Genomic DNA, 24,785 nt, shown 5'->3' on the forward strand with positions numbered 1-24,785 from the left:
AACTCTGATGGTGGGGTGGTGAAAGTGGTATTCTATTGGAATTAGCATGGCAGATTTAAATTAGGATGCTAAATTGCAACATTTTCATCTTTGGCTGCGGATACAGGAAGAAAGTAAATGGAAGTGCTTTAGTTATATGCAGGGCCACTGGAATTATGTGGCAGGAAAAGACTATGGGCCAGATGTATGAATCTGGCCCATTGCGATTCGGTAATTGCGATTTTTAGGAAATCGCAATTACCGACTCGCAAAGGGCCATGTATCACATTTGCGATTCGGTAATTGCGATTTCTTAAAAATCGCAAATGCAATTACCGAATCGCAAATTGCGATACTGGCCCCATTCGCAGCTATGGGCCTTTTGGCCCATAGCTGCGAATTTGTTGCATTTCGCTAATTGCGATTTCTGAAACAGAAATCGCAATTTGGGAAAAGCAAAGGGCCAGGGTGCTGGGGGCCTAAGGCCCCCTTTCCTGCACCCCATTTTTTTTTTCCACATGTAAAGTACACACATGCCAAAAGGGCATGTGTGTTTACATATAAAATTTAAAAATGCAGTTTTACTGCATTTTTTAATTTTGCACCAGGTTACCACCTGGTTGCAGGTCATGGTATTTTGCACTTGCAAAATACCATTCTGCGAAAAATCGCAATTTGCGATTTTTTGCAGAATTGCATTGCAACCTGGATCTTGCCAATCGCAAATTGCGATTCACAAAATCCAGGTCGCAACGCAGAAAATCGCAATTTTTGCGATTTTCTGTTTTTGGTCTGCGAATGCATTTGATGCATTGCAGACCTCGATTTTGCACTCGCAAACAGACGATTTCGCTGTTTGCGAGTGCAAAATCTGTTCATACATCTGGCCCCAAATTATGAGCCAGAGTTGACCAGTTTATGTGGCAAGAAAAGTCCAATTATGAATTTACAATGCCAATAGCTCTAACTCAAGCAAATGTAAGACCCATTGCATTGCAAATGCTTGATTCCTATTGAAGCTGACATACATGGCATGGCAGTCATAGGCAGGGAAAAATATGAGACAGCTCCTAACACGTTAATGTGGGTTTTGTTTTAATGAAATGTAGTCTTTAATGTATTAGAAAGCAACCCTGAGCTAACATAGGCCAATGTTATGCTTTTCTGGAGCTTCAAATGACCATGTGATCACTGCTACTGCTGTTTTCTTTACTGTAATAAAGAATTGTGAGCTTTGCACTGAAGGACTAAGGATTCCCCATTTTTATTGATCATGATGCACCTAATCGAGGACAAGTTGGATGTCGCAGTCCACATTTCATAATTTGTATCAACTCACATTACCTGAAAAGACTCTGTAAACACCTGACTTTAATGTAATTGTATCATGAGAGAATCCTCAAAGGCATTCTGTAGTAACATGTTTCTTCTTGCTTGTTCCCCATTGGTGCACATCCAGGGAACCATGTTCCTGTGTAGTGACTGCGTGAAATCCTTTCTTTAAAAAGTCCTATAAAAGGGCCTGCGTTCTCCACTGTTAGGAGCCCCATTTTTAATCACCTTAGAAAGCGAATTTATGCTGCATTTTCTATTGAACTTTTCCAAGTTCCTGTACTTATGATTTGTACGCTTATGTGCTAACCTGTTGATGGTCCAGCTTCGGTTTTTGTTCTTAAAGTAAAGCTTTAAAACTTTAACCTTTGTCTGTCATTCTTATTAAGAATGCCATAGCCTAACACCCTATCTAACGTGTAAGACCTCCAAGGCGGAGAGCCTAACACCCAATATAATGTGTAAGGCCTCTAAGATGGAGAGACGGGTCCAGCTGGAGAGCACCGAAGGCTTCACAGAAACTACATCGCTCCTGATCCAAATAGTTGGCATGCTTAGGGAAAGCAAATGAACGATGGGCCAACATTAGAGAGATTGATTTTTTGTTTTTCAAAATCAAAACCTGTGCTTTATGAGTATGTCTGTGCAAAACAAAAACAAAAAAAACAGCTGATCCATCATGCCACCAAAGCATGCCAGGTCTTTTGGCTTTAAGCAATTTTGCTCCTGCTGTGTCTACTGAAGTACTTCAGTGAAACAGCCCCTACCCAGGTGGCGTGGATCTTTAAATATCGCTGGTGCTGCATTGTAGAGCCAGAGGAAAGAGGGCCTAAATGAGGCCTTACGTTTGGAGCTTGGCCCATGCCATTAAAGGGTGAAGCAAGGATTTTTTATACCGAGTTCTTTGTTTTTCTGTTCTGAAACTTACTTGGCTGTGTGGAAGTTTTTTATTTTCTCTTTACTCAGCCCCTCTTTTAACACGATCCAACTGATCAACCTGACAAAAAGGATCAGGGACCAGGTCCAGGATCTTAAAGTGTATACATTCAGCATTGTGGCCAATCAACAACACCCACTGTTTCTTGCACACCCCAGGACATAACAAGCACGTGTTCACACTAAAAATTTCATTACTTTGTCGAACACAAAATGCTTTTTATAGTGTTACCCATTATTTGTAACGATGCTCCATTCTTCTGCATTCACCATGATATAAGAATATTACGTTTTATATACATATATGTGTTCCATAAATCATAAGACTGACGTTTTACTATAATTAGAAGATTCATGTTCTACTCTAATTAGAAGAATGAAGTGCAAAGCATGGATTGAGGATAAGGATTAGAGTAAGGAATTAGATTCATCAAAAGATGCTCGCGTGTTTTTTATTTAAAATCAAGGCATTATGCAGCTTTATGGCAAATAAAAATCCTTTGTAAAGCCCACTGGGGGGTGAGGGGGTCTATGGTTTGGCCATCCTATAAAACTCAAGTCACTTTTAGTAATGTGAATAATTACCATAACACAGGAAATTAATCTAAGGAAGGCAAAGTGAAAGGGGGCAGAGAGACAATGCCTTTATATGTTGACACTTAGATATTGAAATGAAGGACGATTTCAGATAAATTCTGTAATTTGTAGAAGGTGTGCGAATAGTTCGGTGGCTCTGTTTTTGTTTAGGTACAGATATCTCAACTATGCCTTTTGTAATAGCATGTTGACATGATCAACACCTCTTGAGATGCTGTGGAACACAATGCAAACAACATATCGACAATTTCTACATTACCATAATGCAATTGATGGTAATGTTTGGTCACGGGTCACTTTATTTTTAATGAATTATAAATGTTACAGGATATGCAGTGCTTTAAATGGGCCGGTACTCTCCGGTACTGAGTACCGGCACTTTTTTATTTTGAGAGGTAGAGTACCGGCACATCTCAAGAAAAACGTAATACTTTTAATTGGAGAGTACCGGCACTTCTCAGAAACAAGCAGGTACTCGAGTACAGAGTACCTGCACTTTAAATTTTCCATTTCAAGCACTGAGGATATGTCTAAATAATTGTATTGGTGATGTACTCTGTTGCGGGGACTCTGTATGGCATGCACTAAATACTCACTTTAATGAGCCAGTCCAGGTGTAATACATCCTCTTGTTCTCGTCCACTATCTTCCTGACTCTCCTCTAAAGACAGTAAAATCCAAGGCATTGAGAACGTCTTTGAACTGGTAATTCCATTCGTGCCTTGGCAGAGTACTGAATGTGCCAACCCTTTTGGAATGCAGCTATCACATTTCTGGTTATGGGTGTACTTACCTTATCTGTTGTTTATTGGATGTAGGCTGTCCTTCAGAGTCTGTATGGGTCAATACAGGCCACTAGGAATTGTTCAGAGTCTCTGGCACTGAAGAGGGCACTAACGTCCCATCGGTTGTTATTGGGTTTCTTGGACACCAAAGAAGGGACCTAGTGCTATTACGCGCCCTTTTGATGTAGTCCAACAGAATGTAGAGGTGTTTCTTTAACTATGTTTACAAAAAGTAAAGAATACAGAAGCAACTGTCCTTGCAGCAGAGGTACCAGCTCTTGTGCTGAGAGCAGTAACACATCAACAGAAGCATCACATTACTGCTCTGTGTAGCCGAATGTACACTACTAGCCATCCAATGACAATGCAGGTTACATCTTCCCTGGGCCATAACAGCGTACCTCCCAGGATGATCTTTTAAGGTATTTGCTTGGAGAAATCAATCTTATTTAAATGTAATGATTTCCTATAGATAAGAACACCATAAACCATATAAACATGTTTCATTTGCAATTTCAGATTCATTAAAAATTATTTGCTGAACCCTTCTGATTTACCTTTCATAATCCAGGTGAAATTCAAGGAGTTAAGAGGGGCAAGATTATAGGGCTGTTTTGAGGATTCTCAGCAATCAAGCAACTGGCCCTGCCCCAACATTACTTGACCAGCACGGCCACTGACCTCTCCATTCCCCTACACACCACTCACCTTCCAATGATAGGCGCGCTGCCCACCTGTGTCAGCGCATTTGTGTGCGCATTACTGAATCAGATCAGGCTGACACAATTGCCCTATATTGTCTTCTCAATCCTAAAATCTTTCCAAGAAACCCCTTCACTGAAACAAAGGCAAATGGTTGGTAAAACTAAGAAAAGTGTAATTTTTAAAATGTACTGTATACTAGAGAAACTTTACATTAAGAAACAGCTGGATTGTTGTTACACGCTTGGAGTATGATGCACAGCTGGTAATAAAAAAGCGTAAAGTCCAAGCTTCCACAGCAAGAGTTCTTGAAAGTGCCATTCCATGCACAAGTAACACAAGCCAGAAACCTAGGGCATTGCAATAGCATTTATGGAGCAGTTAGCAGTGTTTAGTGCACAGAGTCCTGTGGACTGCTAAGGGGGTGGTTCTGAAACAGCGGCTGCATGAATAGTCCCACCGTGCCCAGGACACACACGAAGATGAATATCCACAGGAAAAGACGGTCCACCACCATGGCCACGTACTTCCAGTCTTCAACCACCTGTAAAACAAGGCACACACATTCAGTTGCTTTCACTGTCATTTAGGAGAAAACATGGTTGCGCGAGGCACTTTCTGAGAAATATATTTTCATTTTTGGAAAGGGAATCAGGCACAGGGAAGAACTGCTGAGCAATCAGGGCCAATAATAGCCAATATCTGTGCTGGGAATTCAGAGCTCCTGGAAGGGTCCATTTGTAAGCCGCCCTCTCCCATGTGCAAAGTTCGGCTACAAACCATTCTCGGATCTCAACACAAGTCTCCTGTGACTTCCCAGCACAGCACTCTGGGCAGGAGTCAGCAGAATGAAATAGATGACAGTGCTAAAATAGCAAATTGGTCCAGAGCTCTGTGCAATAGGATAGTTCACTTGAAAAACACCATTGGCTCTTTACTGCTTTGCCTGTGTGCAAGTCAACATATGGAATGTAGGCCTGCCCCATAACTCACTTGCCTCACCCTCTGCAACACATCACCAAGTAGCGTCACTCCGGAATAAAGGTACGAGCAGCAGCCATGAGTTAACTGATGTGCAGTGAGTAATGAGGTTCAACCAGCTGCTGTACAGATGCGCACTATTACGAAGAACGCCCCTGAAATTCTGCATCCTTGCAGCTGCTGTTTGTACCTTGCATCCGGCATCACTGTTTCGTTTCTTAGGGCCAGATGTAGCAACCAGTTTGCGACTTGCAAACTGCAAAAATTGCAGTTTGAGAGTCGCAAACCGGAGTTTGCTATGCAGAAATGCATTTTGCGAGTCGAGACCGACTCGCAGAATACATTTCTGACTCGCAAATAGGAAGGGGTGTTCCCTTCTTATTTGCGACTCGCAGTGGTATGCAATTCCATTTGCGACCGCATACGCGGTCGCAAATGGAGTCGCAGTTACCATCCACTTGAAGTGGATGGTAACCCACTCGCAAATTGGAAGGGGTCCCCATGGGACCCCTTCCCCTTTGTGAATGGACCCCAAAATATTTTTTCAGTGCAGGCAGTGGTCCAAGGGACCACTACCTGCCCTGAAACAATTCCGAAACAAAAGGTTTCGGATTTTTTTTTAAGTGCAGCTCATTTTCCTTTAAGGAAAACGGGCTACACTTAAAAAAAAAAAAACTGCTTTATTAACAAGCAGTCACGGACATGGAGGTCTGCTGACTACAGCAGGCCTCCATGTCAGTGAGTGCCCATAGTCGCTATGGGGCCGCCATTTGCGACCCACCTCATTAATATTAATGAGGTGGCTCTTTGCGACCCCATAGCGACTCGCAGACGGTGTCTGAGACACCGTTCTGCATAGCAACTCGCAATTGGCCTTCTTGCTACATCTGGCCCTTACTTCTTTACGCCCGCTTGTGCTGAAATGATTGGGCGGTACATTGCAAGAGAAACAGTCTTCAAAATATTTTTTCTTTTGCACTTCCAGGCCCCATTTGCGCTTATTTCCATATAATGGTCTGATCAGTATAACAGGTGAAGCCTATAGAACTATGAACCATGCCACCCATCCACCGAGCCGCTGGTACTGCTCTGCTGGTCAAGGGAATGCAATGATCAATTTCCTGAGGCCTGATCACCAAGGTGCATCTCCGTCCCTTTATTGTCTAGCCTGCCTCTCTAACCACCATCTGTCCACCTAAGAAATTAAATGTAATCACTGGGGGGAGCGAGCAGGGAGGACTCTTATTTATTATCAGTCTTAAATGGAAGGAGACCCCCACATGTCAGAGCCTGAATTGTCCACGAGTCCATCGCTTCTGAAAATAATCAGTGAGATATTTGCACCGAGAATTACAGTTTCAGATAAATATATAGACAAAAGCATTTCCACTTGCTAATGGATGGTGTCTCTTGCTGCTAACACGGTTGCCTGTCCCTTCACTTGATGCACATTTCATGCACCACACAACTGTAAAAGTCAGTTTCAGGTAGATAGTATGCAAACAAAACAATGTTTGTAATGTGGAGAAAAATTCCAAGACTAACATTATGCTTGTTTCCTCCCTTATTTATGCCTCCACCCCAATAAAACGCAGGATCTAGGCAATCATATGGGCATTTCTTTTTCTGCTGTACATTGCAGCGGATTTTGTTTTGATTTTTATACCTTTCATAATGTTTACATTGTTTTGTGAAATATTTATGCAAAGTAAGTTCCCTAGTTTGAATCTGCATGCCATGGTGCACTTTTTCTTGCTATGTTGAACAAAGAACAGAAAACACGTGGGGATACCCAACTTAATGCAGAATCATTCTTGATACATACATACATAGACAGTAAAACCAGCAAAAGTTCACCATCTCACTGAGATTTCCTGCTTCTGCAAGAACCTGGAGGCAATCATTACATGTGGCCTGAGAATTCCAATGGCGCCAATAAAGAGAGTTAACGGCCCTATCCAAAATAAGCAATTAGCAGGAACTCTTAAGCTCCAGAGGGCTCCACCTCACGATTTCACTTGCTGCAATCATGCAAAGTCCCTGACTTAAACTCAGAAAAACAACAAGCAAGAATCTGCGCGGACCTCAAAGTCTGAATTCCGGCTAAACCCCAACATTCAAGATTACTAGGAATCCCAATAATGCAAATTCTTTGGGGGCTTTTATAACAGGCAAAATACTGGGCCACATATAATAAGGTCATTAACATCTAGCTTCAAGCCTTCATAAGTTTCCTATATGCTCTATGTCCCAGGGAAACCACTTTTCCCGTCCGGGGAATACCTTTTAATAATCACACTATCATGGCTATCAGGAATGTTACTGCTATTGGTTTAATTCAACACTAGAACTGACAGATTGTTCTGAGTTATTAGTTAAGGCCTAGTATTTCCATGCCATGAAGAAATCTGGTAACCCATCCCTAACCTATCCCTAACTCCAAAAATAATATGTTATCCCAGGAGAGTTTCTTGCTCTAATCTAAACTGCCTTTGGTGCTCCTAAAAAAATAGCATAAGGTTCTCTGCCCCTGGTTCCAACATTGGGGTTCAGTCATTCGCTAAGCATCCAGAGATCTGTCAACCAATAATCTTTTAGAGGCAGAAACATTGATTAAAACTTCTAGCAGTTCAAGGCTTCAGACGGTGGGATGCTTTAAACACAAACCTGGGATAGGAACACTTTAAACCCTGAGTTTTTCAGAACTGTTTTCAATTGAGTTCCGTCCAACACAGGAGCTGCAATTCGAACACTATTGGCCATGGGCCTGGACCTCATCTAACCTGCATCAGACTTCCTCTCTACCCTTGTTGAATCGTACTCTCAGTGCGTCGAAGTTACTAAAAGGTAACCCGGCGTTTGGGACCAATGACTAACTAAATTATTCTCAAATGAAACATTTTTTTTTTTAAAGTAATTGATCTGCTCGCCTTTCATTTTTTGCTGCCAGCACGTGCCAGAAGTTATCAGAAGGGTGGAGACAAGGGTTCCGATTCACAAAGGTAAACTTAAACTTTTGGTCTAAGTTTAGACCAAAAGCCTAAGTTTATGACTTTTTGGTATTCACAAAGGTAAATTACGTGTAGTATCTTTATGTCCGCACTTGGGCAGAATCTCCGCCCGAGTGCGGAGATTCGGCACCACAGCTTTCCAGATACTCCAGAGCTTACTATCTTGGGTGATCACACTACCCTTAACACTGACAACACAAATGGGTCTAGAATACCTAGCCCTACCCTTTACAGTATGTCTGGTCGGTCTATTCTTGACCCAATCACTAACAGATATGGCTGTGGAAATGCCTGTAGGTCTAGAGTTACAATGCTGCTTGCTCTTTTGCTGTTAGGAATGTACTCTGGCCCTTGTTTCTTCCAGGTCCATTGCAGGTGTTTCCCACTTGCATGTTGAAACTTAGACTTTAGACAGCTGCGTACGCCCTCATGGACAGCCACTTACACCATCAGGGACAGACACACGTTGGACACAGGTAGTGTCACTCTTATTAGCAGAAAAGGGGAAACTCCCATGACAAGTGGGCACTATTCTTCTAAACACTCTACCTGACCATTGCATTGCAGCTAGTAAAGCACAGTTTTTCTGTGTTCAGTGCTATGCAATGAAAGAAAATCGGCCATCTCCTATGAGATAAGTTGTACCCCATTGTCAGTTGCAATGGTTTGAGAATAATCCTCTCTTATGAAAACTTCAATCAAATACCTTGCCTGTGGTAACATAACAAACTTGACCCCTGGTCATTTAGAATGATCATTTATCAGGACAAGGGCATCTTGCTAGGCAATCCACTTCTAGGCTAAACTTATTGTAACTGATCAAGCCCCACCAAAGAGAAACAGCCCTTATCACTGCAAACACATAAACACAGAAAGACACTTGCACAACCACAAACTAAAATGCCATTAAAAGAAAGGAAAGTGATGGAGAATGAGTGATTTTTATTTATTTCTCATAAGGCAAACAATATGTAACTTTGTTATACAAGGCAGCAGCAAGAAAGAATAGTCTAAGATTATTCTACTTGAGTTTTGTTGATTAGGAATGTCACTAAAATATTGTTTCTTCTTACGTTCGTTTCCTTCAGTTTTGTGTACTTGAATTAAAGTTGTAGGGTTTAGAAGCATGTTTTAGGTTTAAATATTTTATACACTGCAGAGTTTCTGTGAATATTCAAATCATTTATGTTTTTTGGCAGTGTTTAATTCTTCCACTGACTGGTGAAATGGCTGGCTCATAAAAATCTTCTCCATTATGTACTATCACATTTACCCACAAACACAGAATGTGTGTAGCGCTTTGATGCATCAGCCGTCTTTTTTAACCCATCAATACTGATAGCAGGCCACCTCCCAAACATCCCATGCTTTAACCATTTATTGCAAGGTGTAGTGACAGGCACCTATGAAAAATAGTGATGTCACCATGCATATGGCATAGTGGTGAAAATATGACACAAGTCTTTACACATGCCAACAAAATGTATAGCTGAAAGGTGTCCCATTGTTATGTGTGATACCTACCTTTTTACTGAACTGCATTTACTCCTGGGGATTTTGAGCCAACAGTTACAATGTAAACAGCAAAATGGCACCACAAAAATAGCACCACCTTAATGTAGTCAGGCAAAGAGTGCAGAAAAGCAGTCACAAGCGTGCCTGAAGTATTAAGTTTAAGGTGACTTAGAATGCCATCTGGTGTTAGTAAACATTTTAAAGGGTTCAGAAGGTACTATGGTGTTGGCAGGGTTGACATATTATTCAGCAAGCAGTAGGCAAATAACCCCCAGATGTGCCCAGGATGGTGTTCATTAAACAATTTGAATATAGCACTCTTACTTTTTAAATCAATGAATAGTCATGTTAACCAGTCCATACAGAGTGAGAGGTAATGAGATGTGTGAGAGGTAATGAGTTGTAAGTGTGAGTGAGAGTGCAATACACATATTTTCTATGCTTCAGTCTAACATAAGTCCATTGGACACACTGCCAATGGCAAGACACTACACAACCTACATTACTCTTCCTTTAATTTAAATATGTCCTGTATACCAATCATTGGAAAAAAGACAATGGGGGTCATTACAACTTTGAGCTCTAACCGCCGGGCGGCCGCCAATGCAGGCGCACTCCCGCAGTGCCCATTTTAACATCCCCGCTGGGCCGGCGGGCGGAAACCAAGTTTCTTCCCGCCGGCCCAGCTGGGATGTGGGCTGCAACATGGGAGCCGGCTCCAAATGGAGCCTGCGGTGTTGCAGCCGTGCGATGGGTGCAGTTGCACCCGTCGCGCTTTTCACTGTCTGCTATGCCAGTGGCATGGGCAGTGCAGGGGCCCCCAGGGGCCCCACGACTCCCCGTACCGCCAGCCTTTTCCTGGTGGTTCAAACCGCCAGAAAAAGGCTGGCGGTCGGGGACTCGTAATCCCCTGGGCAGCGCTGCTAGCAGCGCTGCCCCGGCGGATTATCACCGCTGGGGCAAATGTGGCGGAATTCCACTGGCCCCGACGGTGCGACGCCGCGGTCGTGATACCCCAGGAAGCACCGCCAGCCTGTTGGCGGTGCTTCCGTCATTTTAGCCCTGGCGGTCTTGTACTGCCAGGGTCAAAATGTCCCCCAATGTGTTTTGTTAACACTGGAAAAACACAGTTTAAAACTATTTTGGGGATTAGACAGCTGAAACAACACTGATAAGCACAAATGACACAGGTTTTGGAAAACACTGACAAAACACCACTGAAATCCACAACAAATAAACACTAAAGCCAGGGCAGCCGACATCTTGAATATGTGTAGCTATAATCTTAGATAGACCAGCAATAGCAAAACTAATTTCTGCTGAGCGTCATCCGACCTCTTTACAGGTTGCATAGATGGTGTGATGGCCTTTTGTTGCAAGCTGCACATATATCACACTGTCTGAATAAGTGAGTTGCTTTTATGTCTATCTATGGCCATCACTCGTCCTGAGTTCTTGACAGGTTCTTCAAAGCAGACAGCCCCATGTGTCACACATGGCCTATTTTAAGAAGAGTTTTAACACATACCTTGAGGGTGAACATTCTTATAATTGAAAACTTAGTTTCCACAGCACAACTGGGAAAAATAAACTTTTGCTATAAGGACAACCTTCATCAGTGTGTTTTCTTGCTAAATCAAGCACCTTGTCCTTTGCGTCTGCAGCCATCTACTTCTTATAACCAACATCTTTACTACACACAACACTCATTTCATCAATGCATTCTGCCACATTTGACTCAGTCTCATCAAGATTACATGCCTGTCTGATTTAGCCAGATATTCCTGACCAACAGTCTGCAGATTGGTTCTTGCACCCAGGTACCTATATTATTTCAAAATAGTACTCTTGTAATTTTGAAGACAACTTATAATCAGTTTCAAGAACAAAACTGTTTCCCAAAATTTAATTTTTGAAGTCGTTAATGGCCCACAGACAGGCAAGTTATTCCATCTCAGTGACAGCAAACCAATTTCAGTTTTGCTTAGTGTTCTTAATCCATATGCCACCACCCTCTCATTCTTCTGGTGATAACATGTTTTCAAAGGCATCCTGCAGTTTTGGGTACAGATGAATTCTTATCCTTTGCATAGCAGTTTGTGCAATGACTCCATGGCAATTGCAATATTTTTCACAAATTTCCAATATTACTCACATAGCTCATTAAATGGCATGAATTGTCCTCCTTGGTGGGTGCAAGGGCATACTTGATCACTCTCAACAAATATTCCTTGGCAAAGACACCATTAGCAGAGACAGTGTAGCCCAAACACTCAACTTGTTTCCTAATGAGCTTGCATTTCTCTATGCACAATGCAAAGCCTTTGTTAGACAGCGTGAAAAAAACTTGTGCAAGACATCATAATGCTTCATTAGGTCCTTGGAAAATACCAAAATGCCATCTTGGAAACATCTAACATTATCTTCTATGCATTTGAACAAATAAAACATTGAATGTTGGAAGGCAGATGCCTCAGATGCAAGGCCAAACGCTATCCTTGTATATTAAAATACACCAAAAGGCTTAATGAAGGCAGTGAGTATCGGGATCCCTCATCAACGTCAATTTGATGGTAAATGTTGCACAGGTATAGCATAAAAAAATGGTAGCACCATCTAATTGAGAATTTATCTCTTTAATGTTCAGAACTGGATGTTTACACATTGTGATGCATACATTCAAAACTCTTAGATCAACACAGAAATGTCGTTCTCTGCTGCTTTCCTTTGCAAGTCCAAACAAGTGAAACTCAATCTGAAAACTCTTCCTTCAATTTTGCCGTCCTTCTGTAAGTTGTCAATTAGAATCTGCAAATTCTTGCACACACTAATAGGCACACCTTTCAATTTCTGCCTTATCTCTGTTGTTCATCATCTCAGTTTATAAGGTGCATGAAACCTTCCAACTTTCCCATCTTATTTTTGAAGGATTGTAGGAAGGAGCTAAATAACTGTGTGACATCAGACACCGCAATGGCAAGAACTAATTCTAGTTCACAAGGGTTGAGAATTATTTTCAGTGGACAAACCAAAGAAACCCACATTTTTTTAGAGTGACATAAATTTTAATCAATGCAGATCTTACCTAATACTTTTCCCATCAAAGGTTACAGCTTTCACATCTGGTTCTATTAATCACTCATTCTTGTGTGCAAGGAAGAATTTAAAATGTGCCTTTGTGATGACAGTGAAGGGGGAACCAGAATCACCCGTTACTTCAACTTCTATTCCCATCAATGCCAGTGCACACATAGGCACACTAAGTTCATCCTCACCACTGATGCTGTTGACAAATCTGGGCAACAAGCACCATGTTCTTTAACTCTAATGCATCATCTCTTCATTGTTGTAGGCTTGGGGAATACTCTTCCATCACTTTTGCTACTCTGGCCTTGCTCGAAGTTTTGCTGTTGTGGCAGACTTTAGCAAAGTGTCCTGAGAGTCCACATATGACATATTCTTTCTTCATTGGGAGCCATCCTTTGAACGCTACTACATCTGACACACATCCGCAGCTGTAAAACATTGTTTTGCTCTCACTCTACAATTTTTCAAAGACTCACTCTTACCTTGCATCCCTCATATAACAAATATAGTTTGGTCTACAACCTTGTTTATCTTCATTAAGTTTTTTTATCCTAGATATTGCTCAATGGTATTGGAGGATTTTACCACTTCTTGCAATGTAGGGTCTCCTAAAACCCACATTCTCCCCTGACTTCTTTTACAATTAGTATTCAGCTGATCCTTTATCATTGTCTGTAATTGTGCCAAAGTTGTAAGCTGTGGTTATGATACTAAAGGCTGTCAGAAAAGCATCCAAACTTCCAGTCTCTTTGTGTTTCCTGGTGCAAATATGATACCTCTCCAATGTTATACTTATGGTAGGATTTAAATATTTTTTAGTCTTGTCATGAGGACCTCTAGGACCTAGGTTGGTCACCCTTGTTTTAGCTTTGTTTTACAGTTCATGGTTTATTCAAATTTTTATTCATTTTAGTAAGACTGTTTTTCAGTGATGACTTTTAGATGATTTATCAGTTTGGTTTTATTCTAGGAAAGCAAGGAACACACTGCTCGTTTAGTTAGCCTTTGTATGACATTTAATCAGTAGTTTTTTTCATGGCAATGGAACTCAGTACAAAATATGCTAGCTTGTGTTGCCCATTCAGGAGACAGCTTCTACTACCTAGACACAGCATTGCATATGGACTACTTTTCCAGTGTGGCTTGGTTCATTATATAAACAATGTACTGACCCAAGGAGGTTAGAGGGCATTCCTGCTGCAATGATACTGGGACACTTGCTGTGTGACAAGCAGCTTTGCTGACGCTGTCTGACAGCTTCCTGAGAGGATTGCCATCTACACAGCAGGCTGATTCCTGATACTTTTTCCAGGAATGGGGCTTGGGCTAATCCCTTTTATGGTGCCAGGCAGAGGGTTACAACCACTATTCTCTTAGATGAGACATAGGGGAGGTAGGAACCTCTAGCACATCTAGAACCACATACATCATGGTTGGATCATTCATATTCTTCACCATGTTTGTAATGCTCAATATCTTGCTTTGTTTCATCTGTCTAATTATTGCAGCTCACTCATTATATGCTACATTGAGATTGTTTCAATAAATGTACCGAAAACTTATCTTGCATCTTTTGGTCTCGCCTTGGTATCTATCAATCAATCAGTATTTGTGGAGCGTGGCTTATCACCCCGGGGGTATCCAGACGCTGGAGGCTGCTGCTGAGTAATGATGGCCTCTTGCCAAAGAGCCAGGTCATGAGTTTCTTCCCATAGTAGGGGAGGGTGTGTGCGGTCTGCAGGTGGTGGGGAAGGAATGTCTCTGCAGCATGCTCAGTGGGCGCATGGGATGTGTGCCAGTGTGAGGAAGGTTGATCGGAGTTCTTTGGCGGGATGGTAGAAGGTCAAATGGCAGTTAATGTGTTTGGGTTGGATGTTGTGGAAGGGTTTGTAAGCAAGGGTCAGAATCTTGAACTTGCCTCTCTTATACATTGGCAGCCAGTGGAGGCTTCTGAGGTGAGGGATGATGCTGGTATGGTTGGGGAGGTCTAGGATAGGCCGGCTATGGAGTTCTGTATAGTTTGGAGGCAGTTGAGGAGTTGGGTGGTGACTCCGGCGTAGAGTGTGTTTCCACAGTTTAGCCTGCTGGTAATGAGGGCTTGGGTTACTGTTTTTCTGGCGTCAATGAGGAACTATATGAAAATCTTTAGTAGCATGTGGAGGAGGAGGAAGCAGGAGGATGCAACTGTGTTTATCTGTCGCTTGAAGGTGAGTTTGCTGTTGATGATGATGCCAAGGTTGCGGGCATGGTCTGTCGAGGTTTCCCCAAGTGCAGTTGGCCACCAGGTTTCATTCCAAGGGGAGGTCCTGTTTCTGAAAATGATCACTTCTGTCTTGTCTGTGTTTAGTTTCAAGTAGTTGGATCTCATCTACTCAGCAACGCTGGTCATGGCATTGCTGAAGTTGGCTCTGGGTGTGACGTGGTCCTCGGAGGGTAAGAGGCTTAGTTGAGTGTTGTCGGTGTTTGAGATGATGTTGAGTCCATGAGCGTGGACCCCTGGGGAACGCCACAGATGATGTTCGTGGCTTCTGAGGTAGAAGGAGGTAGGCAAACTCTTTGGGTACATCCTGTAAGGAAGGTGTGGATCCACTTGAGGGTGTTTCTGTGGATTCCAAAGTAGTGGAGTCTAGTGATGAGGGTGTGAAGGGAGATGGCGTTGGAAGTTGCAGAGAGGTTGAGGAGGATTAGGGCTGCTTTCTCTCTATGGTTGAGGAGGGCTCTGATGTCGTCTGTTGCAGCGATCAGGATGGTCTTGGTGCTGTGGTTGATGCAGAAACCAGTCTGGGAGGTGTCCGGTAGATTGTGTTCTTCTAGGTGTTTGGACAGCTGTCAGTTGATGGCTCTTTCCAGAACTTTGGCAGGGAAGGGTAGTAGTGAGATTGGATGGTAGTTCTTGAGTTTGCTGGGGTCGGCGGATGGTTTCTTCAGGAGCAGTTTCACCTCTGTGTGCTTCCAGGTGACGGGGATGGAGGCCATTGTGATGGAGGCATTGAGGATAGGGGTGAGGGCGCTGCATAGGTCGTTAGGTGATTCGGAGTGGGTCAAGCTCATGATGGGTTATGTCTCCTGACACGTTAGCAGCTTCCAGGTGATCAGGTGGCTGTGGGTGGCATTGGTCAGTGTTAGAAGGTGGTCAAGGCTGGTGGTTTGAATGGCAAAATTGCTGTAAGTGGTTATTTTGCCATGGAAGTAGTCTGCCAGCGAGTTGCAGAGGGCTTGGGAGGGTTGGATGTTATTCTCAGTGGCTGCTGAACAGGAGAACTCACTCATGATGCTGGAGAGCTCCTTGGAGCGATTGGTGTTCTTCTTGATGCGATTGATCACGGCGATCTTTTTTGCTTCCCTGAAGTAGTGATGATATTTGTGGAGGGCTGCTTTGAAGGTGGTGCAGTCTGATAGGTTTTTGCTAGAGTGTCATCGTCTTTCTAGCCACTTGCATTCTCTCTTCAGTAGCTGGAGTATGGGTGTGAACCAGCTGGCTTGAAAAGGAGCCTGGAAGTATCTCTTCACACAAAAAGTGCAGGGCACAGTCTCTGTGGAAGTAGTACCTTGGATGATGGAAGGAAGTAGTATAGAACTATGGAAAGTGCATGCACAGTTCTCATCTTTCATACAGGACCAGCAGGGAGAAAGCCCATGTAGAAAGGAGTGCATACATAAAGCACAAAGGCACATATATGCTATTTACCGGCAATCACTGGCAAGGGAATCTTGGTGCTGAGTAGGTGTGTGTGCCTAGCCCTGCCTATTGGTAGGTTGGTTAGTTGAAAAGCCAGGTCTTCAGCTTCTTGTAGAATTCAGGAAGAGAGAAAGAAGCTCTTAAAAGGAGTGGGAAGTTGTTCCATGCATCAGGAGTGGTATAAGAGAATGCTCATCCTCCTGATCGGTTTCTATGTATGTATGGGATGTGTGCATTTTATGTATGTATGGGATGTGTGCAAGTAGGACTCCACTCCAAAAGACTCCTACTTGCACACATTCAATGCTCCTTCTTCTTTTCTCCTGATCTGAGAGCAGAGCCGTTGGTTCACCCTTTTAATTACAGCAGAGTATGCAAGAGTGGCAAATTGCCCATAAGCTCTGCTCAATACTTTCTCTTAATTAAACTAAGGTGTGGTGTACTAATGTACTGTATATCCCGCTCCCTGGCAACACTAGACAGATGGTGGCACCTGGTCAGTTTATCAACGGAAGAAGGAATGTTGTAGATAAAGCCTAGGTATGTATACTGAAAGCAATGGTTTATTCTGGGAGGTTACAAAGTATCATGGCCAGCGTCTCAACTGAAGTTTGAATGGCACCAACCTTACCTGTTCGAGCATTAGCTCCTGGGACTTCTAAGTTGGAAGGGCATCACAGATCACTGGCTTCCATAGGGATTGATAGAAATAAACATCTTTTGAGAAGACCTTGGGTATTATGACAAATTAATTTGATTCCATCCTTGGTGCCAAAATGAAGTACTAACGGTACACCAAAGACCTAAAAAAAAATATGCATTTTTAACAGCAAACAGTTGGGAATTCCAAGATCGAATAGAATGGCAGAGTACAGTTCTAAATACATACAAGGCTCTGACCTAAACAAACTGTGGCCATGCTCACAGCCATTCCATCACCATACAAAAAAAACTTAATTTGTTGGGGAAAAAAAAGAAAGACGATAAGTGCACGGAAGGTACTTTGAAAAGGCACTCTACTTGGTACCATTTTTCTTTGATATGGATTAGGGAGTCTGTATCCATTTTATACAAAAACCGCGTGCCTCACTAATTTTATTGACCACTTAACTGTTGGCTGTTAAACCTCTCTACTTCATCAGAGTAATGATCAGACAATGGTTAAATACATAACCTATATGTCTAAGTAAGTGCAAAGTAAAACTGCCTTCACTAAGATTCAGTTCTTTCCAAATATCATTATAAAATTATCCTCCACAGACCTTGCAAGTAGTGCTTCAATGCGTAATGGTATGAGTAACCAAACTGATTAGTGGTTGCTCAAAGTCACTCTGAATGTGGGTGTAAAATTCTAGACACTGCTCAATGTTTAGCTATAAGTTCCACCTCATCCTAAACTACTGAATCTAATTTTGTAACTCGTGCTTATCAGAATGCCAACCACCTCACAGCTGCTGAGCCACAAACATGTTACAATTAGCATCTCAATGCATTTTATGTGCCTCTGGGTTATGGCAGATCACCAGTAAAAGTAATGTCATTTCATATCCCGCAACATATGCTGACACTCAGGGGCATATTCATAAAGGTAAATCTACATGGGTGAAGGTACTATAAATAACTTTGTCATACACATATGAGTAACTTTATTACATATGGCTCATCGCTATCTATTAGCGTAAAGTTAGTCAAACGTGTAGATTTACCTGTCTGCAACCCCTGAAATATGTGGTAGAGTCAGAATAAAGCGTCATAGTTGTAAAGTTATTACTAGAGAAATTGTAAATGTTTATAAATGTATAAAACAAATTGAAAAATATTTTCTGTGTTAAATATCAATGTTAGTTAATATTATGCTTTCATATCAAATGTAGAATACAAAATGTAGCAGTATTACTAATTTCATTTTAAATACAAAATATAATTACTTTAAATATATTACATTAAAATACAATTACTTCTCCGACTTTAAAATTAAAAAAACACCTCAGGTATAAAAATATTTTTATTATGTATTAAAATTACTAAATGTGGTGTAAGGAATTAATTAAATGTCACTTATTAATGTTACATTAAATTTCACATTTAAATAAGGTTAATAAAATATTTTACAACAAAATAATATGGTTTTATTTATAGACTTTTTTACCATTAAATGAAATGTATTGTTTTGCAATAGTTTAAATGTGATATATCATTTTAACATTACCTCTTCCACGGTTTTAGTTTAAGCCCCTTACTCTTTTATTTTCTAAAGGAGGGTACTGCAGTTGTTGGCCATGCATGGTGCTGGGCTTACTCCTGCTCTGAGCTGAGCTGCCTTAGGACTTTTGGGGCTGTACTAACTATAGAAGTGCAGTTTGTGAATAGCAATTTGTTTGTGGGTGGGTGCATGTCCCTCCATAAACCCCTCTCTAAACCCTGCCTTACTCTTTTGTAAATCCCTCCACTTTAGTAGTAAGTATTCCCATTTTTCAGCAACTCCTCTCTGTCGCTTCCATGTTTACTACTAAAACATTTACATACGTGGACGTAGTCCACCGCATTCTGGGCAGAGATCTTGGCACATCAAAAGACAGGTGAGGTGGAGACGAAGACCTCCACATGTAGGCATGTGAATGGTATTTTGCAGTACATTAGTAGTACTATTCTAGTACTACTAAACATATTACAAAATGCAGTTTGTGAATATGCCACTCAATGCATTTCAACCCTGTATACTATGAGTTACAGAATACAGAAACACAGATAGAATAAAAAATAATAGCTTTTCTATTTATTTGAATAAGAGAAGGTCATGGTACAGGGTTATCTCACTAACATAGTGCTGGTGGCTGTCAGGAATACTTGCAGGTCGTCTTCTTTGTGTGTGTGGAAGAATGTGTCACACCCTACTGTCTAACCATGAACCACTGGTCAGTAGCTGCAATGACCACATGCCAACCAAAGCTCAAAAGACCAAAAGACTGGGGCAGAACACTGGGAGTACAGAGCCCAAAGCTCTATGAAAAACAAAGAATCAGAAAAAATGCTGAGAAACAAACTGTTCAAGCAGTCATAAAACTCAGAATCAAGACCGCTGGATACAGTAACAAAATATGTGAGATTACCAGAATCCCTCAACGTTGACCATAAAGTCCCTATACCAACTACCCTATCCTGAACAGCTACTCACAATCCTAGTGACAGTTGCTGGTGTTAATCATAGTAAAATCACAAGTATCGATTAACTGCCTGCCTACTTTGTTTTCTGCAACTAAATTGTGTGTATGCACTGCACTCTATAGTGCTTTTTAGGTGACAAGTTGGTTAATGTAGATGGCAGTGTTGCATCATCTACTGGGTTGGGTGTTTCAAAGTACATTTTGAACGTGTCTTTTTTGTGCTTTATGCAGCGTGCCCCAGTTTTTATCTACCTAACTATTACCTTTTACCGACCTGTTTCTTCCCAATATTTTTTAACCAATTTCTTTTGCTCTTCGTTTTTTTTTCATTTATCTTTTCTTTAAACTTTTTTGGCTGCAGTTTTCACGTCTTCACATTTGCATGCATAGCATCAGGAAATTAAGGACAATTACTTTTCTTTTTTGCTATATTCTTCTTTTCTATATCAAAATAACGTTTCTCATACATACCACTTTTCCTATGCACAGCTTGTAAATTCTAAATTATTTGGTCTTGTTCAGTTTTGTGCCCTATTTATGCCACCTCCATGTAGGTGTAAGTTATGGGTTACTTGTTCCACATGCAGGCCTGGAATTGTGAATGCCCCTAAAATGTAATACTTGGACGAAAAAGGTGAGGGTCACAAAATTTTCATTTTATGATCTTGACCCTTCTTCTAGCAATACCAGTTTCACTCGCTCCACCCCTTACAATACTTACCTATTTACAGTTATATCCTAATGATGTGCAAATTATACAATACTTAATTGAATTAAGAAGTATTAACTGGGGCGTCAAAGTTTGCATTTGTACCCTGGATTCCTATTGTATCTTTATGAATGACAGGTAAATAAAGTATGCACAGCTACTGACGTTTACCAAGAGTAAATCAAGCTTGACCCTAGAAAAAACTTTGTACATCGCCCACATAATGGGGGTCATTTTGACCTCGGCGGTCTTTTTTTCCAGACCGCCGAGGGACCGCCGTTCGGAAGACCGCCAGTGGTGGCGGTGTGCCGCTCGGCCTATTATGACCGTTGGCAGCTCTCCGTCCTTTTACGGACGGAGAGCTGCCAACAGCCATACTGGTGGGCGGCGGGGAAGTGGAGGTTGCTCCACCTCCACCGCCAACAGAACACCGCCCAGCGAATCACGTCCTGTGATTCGGCATGGCAGTGTTCTGTTGGCGGTGTGGTGTCGGCAGAGCAGCCCCCATGGCTCCCGTCCCCTCCCGGAGGATCGTCGGACCAGGTATGTCGATCGTCCGTGAGGGGGGCGGGGGGGAGTTGTGTGTTGTATGCGTGCATGGGTGTGTGTGTGTGTGTGTGTGTATGTATGTAGAGGGGGTGTATGAGTGCGTGTATGCTTGCAGGGGTGTTGTGTGTATGGGAATGAGTGCTTGTATGTCTGTAGGTATGGCTGTATGGATGTGTGTGTGTATGTTTGAATGTGGGTGTGCGTGTCTGACTGTGTGTGTGGATGTTGGCATGTATGTCGGTGTGTGTGCGTGTATGTGTGGTGGTGGTGCCTGCGTGCGTGTCGTGTGTGTATGAGTGTTGTTATGTTGGGGGTCGGGGTGGGGAGGGGGGTCCTGCCATCTTTGTGGGGTGGCAGGGGGGGGTGGGGGAGACCCCTATCAGTGGCAGGGAAGGAATTCCCTGGCACTGATAGTCCTTACTGCCATGGATTTCATGGCGGTTTCAAACCGCATGAAATCCATGGCGGTCAGCCGGGTCCATACCGCCGGCGGTAGAGTGATGGCCGCCGGGCTGGAGACCATGGTAAACCGCATGAAATCCATTGCGGTCAGCCGGGTCCAAATACCGCCGGCGGTATAGTGAAGGCCGCTGGGCTGGAGACCCTGGTCTCCAGCCCGGCGGTCGTCTCCGCCCTGGCGGGCGGAACGGAGAACCGGGGGATGACCATGGCGGTAACCGCCATGGTCATAATACACTGAGGAAAGACTGCCAGCCTGTTGGCGGTCTTACCGCCGCTTCTCCGCCTTTCGCCAGGGTCATAATGACCCCCAATATCTATAAAACAAGAACACTGTTAAGCTTAGAGCGTGTTTAAAATGTAAGAAAGGTATGCCGTAAGTAATGAACAAGTACACTACACAGACCACTAGAGGATCCTAAATAAAATATGAATTGTAATATAGATATTCTTACACTTTGGTCGTCATCCTCACTTTGCATGTGGTCCGCTATAAAACTGACGCCATCAATGGCTTCTTCAACACCAGACGAAAATTTATGTGAAGGTCTAATCCTGCAATCTTGATGGTTGGTAAGAGCATCAGGCATTTCAGTAACTTTGACGTCATACTTGGTAGTGGAACCTTTGTTCACCAAGTAGGCAGTGTGCTTGAACATGTCTGTTGGGGGAGAATGGAGACTGTCATAAGGATTCTTTCTTCGGTTGATCAACCTCTGCCGTGCTGAGTTATTCTCTGGTCTCCTGATAAACAGGAACATTGGAAGTCTTTCAAGGAAAACCATTTTTACCCAAGGTGGCATTGTATGGGTGCTGGGTGAGCGATGGTGAACATTAAGCACACAGACACTGGCAACAATGGAGAATGTCACTAGCACCATGGTGAACATCAGGTACTTCCCAATTAGAGGAACATCGAGTGATGTTGGCGGGACAATCTTTGAAATCAAAAGTAAGAAAACAGTCAAGGCAAGCAATACAGATATACAAAGAGTCATCTTTTCTCCACAGTCTGAAGGGAGGTAGAACACTAAAATCGCCAAAGATGTTATGAGCACACAAGGGATAATGAGGTTGATTGTATAAAAAAGAGGCTTCCTTTTAATGATGAAGTCATATGTCAGATCAACATAGGTTGGATCTAGGGGATTTACATTTCTTCTTCCAGGAAGTTCCACAATGTCCCATTCTCCACTGGGACTAAAGTCATCCATCCGAGCCCAACCAGTTTTTAAAACAAGATCAATTTCCATGTGATCGTAGGTCCACGAGCGAAATTTCAGTGTGCAGTTTTGTTGGTCAAAAGGGAAATGTTTCACCTCAATCTTGCATGCACTCTTGTAAATGGCAGGAGGTAGCCAGAATATGCTCCCATTGTTCTGCACAATTGCATTGGTGTAGAGGGAAACCTCGTATGTACCATCAGCACTGAAACAAACAAAAAAGACCATGAAAATGTAGAATTGATGATGATACTTACACTTGAATTACTTTAAACGTGGTGCTACTTAGATTGCTGTACAATGATTTACAGTGAATGGTCTAATTGTTTTCATTTTGCGTTTGGTGAAAGATAAACACTTTTTCAAAACTTTAATGCAGCAAATCCTCACCAAATAATCAACCCTATTGTTTGAAATATAAATTGAGAAAATATCTGTATTTCCTCTACACTGCATGAAAGAACAATTGCTAAAATTAAAACAGCCATGAAATGCTTTATTTTTTATTCATTTAGGTCTTAATAATATTAATGCAATGACCCATTTAGTGAACACAAAAGCGATGGTTACGAAAGTAAACATGGGTTACAATTTTGCGGATAGGGTTATTCCATCACAAACATGACAGATATCTGTCCACCCTATTTGGATCCCATTATATCCTATCAAAATCAAAATATGGCGGATGCAATATCTGTCTCATTTATGACAGAGTATTCCATCTGCCAAGATCGTAATCAGGCCCATAGACCAATCAGATCTGTTATGTTACACTCCGTGCCGGAAAGAAAGAAAGCTGGCATACATTCTTAATTAAAACCACACATTACATTTGATTTATTTTCTTACTTGATTGAAATAGAAAACTAACTTATTTTAAACAACAAAGACCAATCAAATAGTTTAATTTTACTGGTGATAGCCCCATTCCGTTTTCATACCCTTATCCAATCCAAAGCCTACCTGTATGTATTCTCATTTTAAACCAACCTTCTAAACATTTATACTTGGTAAAAGCAAGTTCTTCCTCATAACCTATCCACACTATCTTTCTTCTAGACTGCACACCCATCCTCATTTGATTCACGTCCTCCTGAAAGAAGACAGCTCCTCTTTTGTGTACACGAAGAAAATACAGCCATAACCCAGTGCTTTGCTTTTTACATTCACTTTTAGCATTTTAACACTCCAGTGCAACACTTTCTTTGCCCGGTTCCTTCTGCCCCCCGCAACTCCGTTTTATAATTACTTTTTTTTTTTGTTAACTTTTTTTGGCCAGGTGCAGGCTACAGCACACTGCGGCTGAGCTGCTCGCTTCTTGCTCTTCACCCGCACCTCAGCTCGTACGCTGCTCCCCTGCCCCTCCCTCTCAGTACTCATTTTTTGGTTAAAATGACCGCTCGTGTTGTGCTCTCCACCACTGCACCCTGGCTCATAAATTGCTTCTCACACCTCCCTTCCTTATCCACTTTTTATTTTTTAATCTTACAATGTTATACACCTGGATTGGAAGAAGGCACTGGAAATTGTCAAAGAGATGTACTTCCAAGCTAAGGCCACCAAGTCATTGCATTCTATAAGGGTTTGGTTTTGTGACATCTACACAGTAGAAATTATTTTTATCTTCTGTCAGTAGGGTTTTTTGCCAGCCTGTTAAGCTACCTTTATTGATTTTTTAATGTTTCAGAGAGTGCTAAGGCTCAGATAGGCTCTTAATGTGTAGGAAGTTGGGGTGAACAATAGTGTTTTCTCCTACTGAGAGATCTGGTAGTGAGTGAACTGAGGGTCTCAGCTTTCCTCTTTACTCTCCTGGGAGTGCTTAGCAGTAGGCTATACCATCTAGTTACAAAAGCATCTCAGATCTTTCCTTCCCAATACCTTGTTTCTCGACAGAGAAGGAGGCTGGGCTGGTAAGGTCCTGACTAGGCCAGGCCTCTGGCAAGGATGAGAAAGGAGAACAATTTACTTTCCGATTCCAAGCCATCAAAACCGTACAAGGACCAGAAGCACTGTATTCTCTGTAAGGAAAAGTGCTGAAATATAGAAGGTGGCTCACAATCACATTTCTTGCACTTGG

At 42.1% G+C, this 24,785-nt stretch overlaps 1 protein-coding gene across 1 annotated transcript in view; it reads right to left on the minus strand.

The window, feature by feature from the left end:
* Positions 1-1,740: 1,740 nt before the first annotated feature.
* CHRNB4 (cholinergic receptor nicotinic beta 4 subunit) overlaps positions 1,741-24,785 on the minus strand; it is a 157,488-nt gene continuing 134,443 nt past the window's right edge. The window contains exons 5-6 of the mRNA XM_069222043.1: positions 21,941-22,913; positions 1,741-4,875 (exon numbers count right to left, since the gene is read on the minus strand). Coding sequence (XP_069078144.1) covers positions 4,723-4,875; positions 21,941-22,913 — 1,126 coding nt within the window. The 3' untranslated portion in view covers positions 1,741-4,722. The remainder of the gene's footprint in view (positions 4,876-21,940; positions 22,914-24,785) is intronic.

Source organism: Pleurodeles waltl, chromosome 3_1 (assembly GCF_031143425.1).
Source record: "Pleurodeles waltl isolate 20211129_DDA chromosome 3_1, aPleWal1.hap1.20221129, whole genome shotgun sequence".
NCBI classification, from domain to species: domain Eukaryota; kingdom Metazoa; phylum Chordata; class Amphibia; order Caudata; family Salamandridae; genus Pleurodeles; species Pleurodeles waltl.